The 5,080-nt window shown below is 40.7% G+C and overlaps 1 protein-coding gene across 2 annotated transcripts; it reads left to right on the plus strand.

Annotated features, from left to right (window-relative positions):
- Window positions 1–153: 153 nt before the first annotated feature.
- On the plus strand, window positions 154–5,080 carry tspy (testis specific protein Y-linked). 2 transcript variants are annotated; one of them, XM_058783939.1, is made up of 7 exons: window positions 154–1,362; window positions 2,058–2,135; window positions 2,220–2,331; window positions 2,453–2,607; window positions 2,729–2,805; window positions 2,883–3,007; window positions 3,143–5,080. In XM_058783939.1, exons 1-7 carry the CDS (start codon window positions 508–510, stop codon window positions 3,307–3,309), a joined length of 1,569 nt encoding a protein of 522 aa, XP_058639922.1. In that variant the 5' UTR covers window positions 154–507; the 3' UTR covers window positions 3,310–5,080. The 2 variants fall into 2 exon arrangements, with proteins under 2 accessions (XP_058639922.1, XP_058639923.1); XM_058783940.1 differs by having other exon boundaries at window positions 156–1,362; window positions 2,886–3,007; window positions 3,143–5,076.

The raw sequence follows: 5,080 nt of genomic DNA on the forward strand, positions 1-5,080 counted from the left end.
AAGAAATATTTCACAGTGCGTACATGCAACGCAATGGTGATGTACTCCATGCTCCTGCTAGTCACCAACTGCAGTACAGCGTCTACGATTGGCCGAGAGATTTTTGCGCGGTGCATTTCAGCCAACCAGAGCTTTGTTTTCGCGCTCGTATGCAAAGCCTCAGATAAATGGCGAACGGAAGGGCAAACTGTAAACAAATACAACAGAACTGGACATTTTTAGACGGATTGTGACTTTTAAGAGAAAAGTAACTCTATATTACGAATGCTGTGTGTAAATACAAACGGAAATATTCGATATGCGACAGTCAGCGAGAATTTAAACTAGCCTCATTCAGCGTTAGGAAGCTACCTAGGCCTGCTGATATTTGCGCAGACTTGGAATTTGGTAGTGCTGTAATGCGAACGCGGGCTGTGGATAGAGACCCGCACAGTTAAATCAATTAGCATTTAAAATCTGTTTTAAAATCAGCATATACGTCTGACAAAGTTACAACTAGTCAGCATCATGAGTACAAACTCGGACAGCGGTCAGCCGTCCGAAACTAACCAGAGGAAAAGAAGTGCAAGTCCAAGTGAAGAGTCTGACTCCACGCTGCCCAAGCAGGCGAAAGTAAGTGATGAGGAACCAAGGAATGACTCTCATGAAGATGCAGAACCTGAGAAAGTAGGCAATGATGAGCCAAAACATGGATCTGAGCATCCTGAAGACGCTAAAGAGAAGGATATGGTGATTCGGGATGAAGCAGACGCGCAGGAGAGCACAGGACAGGCTGCTGGAGGTGAGAGCGAGCGCCAGCCGTCAGATTCCGCTGCCATCGCCGCAGCAGAAGCGCTTGCCAGTCTGACCGGTGGAGACGCGGACGAAGACTGCAAAGAAATGCCCTGTTCGTCTAAAAAAGCGAGCCGAGAGAAATCAAGGGATAAGTCAAATCGTCCCGGTTGCTCTCAGAGCGAGAGAAGGACGGAGGCAGCCGCGGCTGACAGCTCCTCGTCCCTGCTGCTCTGCGAGGACAGAGAAGATCCAGAGCAGGCTTCGTTCGTGGATGAGGAGGAGGAGGAGGAGGAGGAAGAGGATGACGACTCTCTTCCTGGCTCTTCCTCCACGGCTAGCTCGTCTGTCGCCTCCGATAATGAGGATAACGAGGACGGAGAGTGTGCCATAGTGTCGGTGAAGATGGCCCCGGAGGTGCGGCAGTCCGTGGCGCTGCTCGCACAGGTGCAGATGCGGCTGGACGCGCTGGAGAAGAAAGGCGCGCGTCTGCATCAACGCCTGGAGATGAAACTGAGCCGCCAGCGACGCCCTCACCTGGACCAGCGCAGCGCCATCACTCAAGCCATCCCAGGCTTCTGGGTCACTGCTGTATCCTTTAACACAGTGTGCGTGATGTTCAGGTGGACAACTTGAGTGTCAAGGCCTTTGAAGTTGAGGTTTGACCTGAGGTATATATATATATATATATATATATATATGTTCACCCAAAAATGGAAATTCTGTCATTAATTACTCACCCTCATGTTTGTTCAAAACCCATAAGACCATTTTTCATCTTCGGAACACAGATTAAGATACTTTTGATGACCCTTCATAGACCGCAACAAGAACTAACACGTTCAAGCCCCAGAAAGGCAGTAAGGAAAGACATCGTTAAAATAGTCCAGGTGGCATCAGTTGTTCAACTGTAATGTTATGAAGCTGCGAGAATACTTTTTTTTTTTTTTTCTGTGGGTTTGGAACAACATGAAGGTGAGTAAAGATTTTTGGGTGAACTATCCCTTTAACTGTCACCAAAGATCATACTTGAGGGGTGTCACAACTGGGGGGAAAAAGGGTATGGAGTACATAGGGCCCAGAGGCTGAGAGGGGCCCACAACGTTGACTTTTGGGGGGCCCTATAGTAAATTCTATGCAATTGGCCCAGAATCCCTAGGAACTTTACTCATCATACTCGAAACTCTGTTCATTTTGTTTTTCCATTTGCGTCAAATGTGTTTCAACCAAATGATTGTATCTTTGTCTTCATTTACGTAATGTGCACTTAACTTAAAGCCAATTAGCTTCTGAATCACCCACATCTGTCAGCGCAAATTGATGAGACTGATGAAGATGCTCTAAGCTACATGACTAATTTAGAGGTAATACATTTTTTCTGTTTTTCTTTTTCCTGTTTTCAAAACTTGCAAATGATCTATGTTTTTAATATGCTCGTCATTCGACAGATTGAGTCTTTCAAGAACAACAAACTTGGTTACCGCATCTGTTTCCATTTCCGGCGAAATCCCTTTTTTCAGAACAAAATGATAGTGAAGGAGCTTCATCTTGGTATGGGAGGTGAGCTGACCTTTATCACAGTACCCCTCTTTTTATGTGAAATGGATTACTCTGGGACACGTTTATTTATTCTGGGTTTTAATTTTTTGACAAAGGTAATTGTGCTTTCCTTTTTGCTCAGGGTCTCCAGTGTCGTTCTCAAACCCAATTTTGTGGCACAGAGGGCAGAATCTGGTCGGTAGTGGAGAACCACGTCGAACATCACAAGGAGTCTACCAGAGCTTCTTCCATTGGTTCAGTGACCACAGCAACCCAGGAAGGGATGAGATTGCACAGGTACATCTCTCATGTGGTTAAGTGCAGGACAAAGAGCTGTGTGACCAGGCCAAAACAAAATCCTTAGACACAGCAAGTATGAACTTTTAAAAACTTATGAACTCCATTTCCTTGTCTCTAGATCCTGAAGGATGACCTGTACAGAAACCCACTGAGGTACTATCTGACTCCACTTTGGGAGCCACGAGAGAATGGAAGGTAATCTAGCCTGAAACATCCAGATTTTTCAAAGTGTATTTTTATTTTTTATTTTTTAACCAATTTCTGTTGTCCAGCAGCGGTCCAAAACCTCAGGGCAGCAATAATGGAGATGAGTGTGTGATCATCTCAGATTCAGATGAAGATGAGGAGAAGAGCCAAAACTTGGGGCAAGAGGATGAAGATGATGACCAAGTTGGAGGTGAGGTTTTCCTTTTCACAATCATGACACGTAGTTTAATATAAAGTGCTTTTATTAAGTCTTTCAAATCAATAAATAATTTTTGTAATAAAAATTTTTTCCCCAAATCATGACGACTGATGATTTTTCTCTTAGGTTCAGAAGAGAATGACAGAGAAGAGGGGGAATCCTCCTATGAGGAGAGAGATGAAGAGGAAGTGGATGTTGAGGAAGTAGAAGAGTCACGTGACTCCGGTGGCTGTGAGATCAGAGAGCAAGGACAGGAAGAGGAAGATATTGATGTAGATGAAGAGAAGAGTTAGGACACGGGGGTTGTCTCTGTTTCTTTTTATGCAGATTAGCATCATTAGAATTTTCTATGATCTGTTTTACTGATATCGTTTCCTGCATAAATTAAGAGTCTGTTTCAAATAACAAGTGGTTAATGATGCTTAATGATCAGGGTTTAACCATGTCTTCATTGTAGATGGTACTTTCTATACAGCAAAGATGATGAATATTCAAATTTAATGCGTGCACTCCTCCGAAAACATGTTTTCCTTAAGATGTCATCACATTTTACACTTATGACTTTGCATTAACAGATTTCAGAGGGCTACTGATACCCGTAAGACACCTCTTTTATCTCACAATGGACTGTTTAACGCTTGGGATTATAGACTGCACTTAGTTTAGTTTAGTTTTTGTATGACCGTATACAGTAGCATTGTCTGTCACTCACAATCATGACCATTTAGAAACACCATACCTTCCTGTTTGGATGTTTTACAGGCCTAATCATGTTTTTCAGTCATTGCTGTAATATTTTTGGTTAATTGCTGTTTGTGTTACTTTTTTATGGTCATCTACAGAATTCTAACATCATGATGTAACGGGTTTCCTTGCCTTGTTGTTGTTCATAAACTCTATCACCACCACATTTTGCTTATAAGGAGAAAGGTCAAACATTCTGAAATGCACTTCATTCTGAACCAAAACTAGATAACTCAGGGATGTTTACTCTTTTATCCTCCTTATACTGTAGATGTGTTTTCCTTCATAAACTTCATTTGTTCAGTTTTGTGTCATTAATACGTAACATCTTTTGTTTATTGATGAACCTTTAAATAATTGTAGTTTATTTCACTTTGTTTACATGAGCAGATTAAATCCTGATACTTGGTAACTCTTGCTGTGGTGATCATCCTTAAAACTACTTTTGTCATGTCTAGAATTGACACACTGTCAACACATGCACGTTACCATTTATTCACTGCAATGAATAACAATTGTAATGTTATTTAAATGAGCAAAATAGTGGCAAGGCCATCTTGTGGTGGGTTTCTCCCCCTTTTGACAGCATGATGTGTGCACTCAATACTCAAACTTTTGTGTCCAGTTAAATGCTTAGATAATGTTGTAAAAATAATGAATATGTACACATTTTTTCATGACGTCTTTCATATTCATATCACTTTTGCATTTATTTCTAATAGTGTTTCTTTGGAATCATTTAACTTTGGTCAGTCAGTTATTAGAGTGAAACCATTCTAAATGTTCTCCTAGGTATCCGTTATAAGGCAATTGCGTTAAAAGATTTTGAGTTTTGACCTGTAAAAGTTTGGATTTGAAAAGCTTAACTCATTGTAAGTATACTGGATTGTACTTGTTTTACCTGCAAGGCCAGTGGTTTGTACATAATCCTTTCCCTTAAAAAGGGTTTATAATTTGTTATTGAATTATTAGGGTAGATTTGACCTACAGTATCAAAGAAAAGCTATATTTTGTGTGCTAAATTTTATAGAGGACTACAATTTTTAAATATGTGTTTTTGTTTTGTTTTTTGTTTTCCATGTCAAATAAAGTTTTTGTCTTTTCATTCAGAATGTTTTATGTGGCTTTTGTCTCTTCTGTTTCTCCAGGAAATGAATCAAATGAACAGCTTTATTCTTTCCTGTTGACACACTTTAGTGTTCATCTCTCAACACTAATTCATCTGAGCTGGGGACTATGATAAGAAATGACATCAACTGAATATGCACCTAACTGTATTTAAACGTCTTATTTTTTTTCCCAGCTTTCACAATTCTCCTT

The sequence above is a fragment of the Onychostoma macrolepis genome, chromosome 08, assembly GCF_012432095.1.
Source record: "Onychostoma macrolepis isolate SWU-2019 chromosome 08, ASM1243209v1, whole genome shotgun sequence".
Taxonomy (NCBI): Eukaryota; Metazoa; Chordata; class Actinopteri; order Cypriniformes; family Cyprinidae; genus Onychostoma; species Onychostoma macrolepis.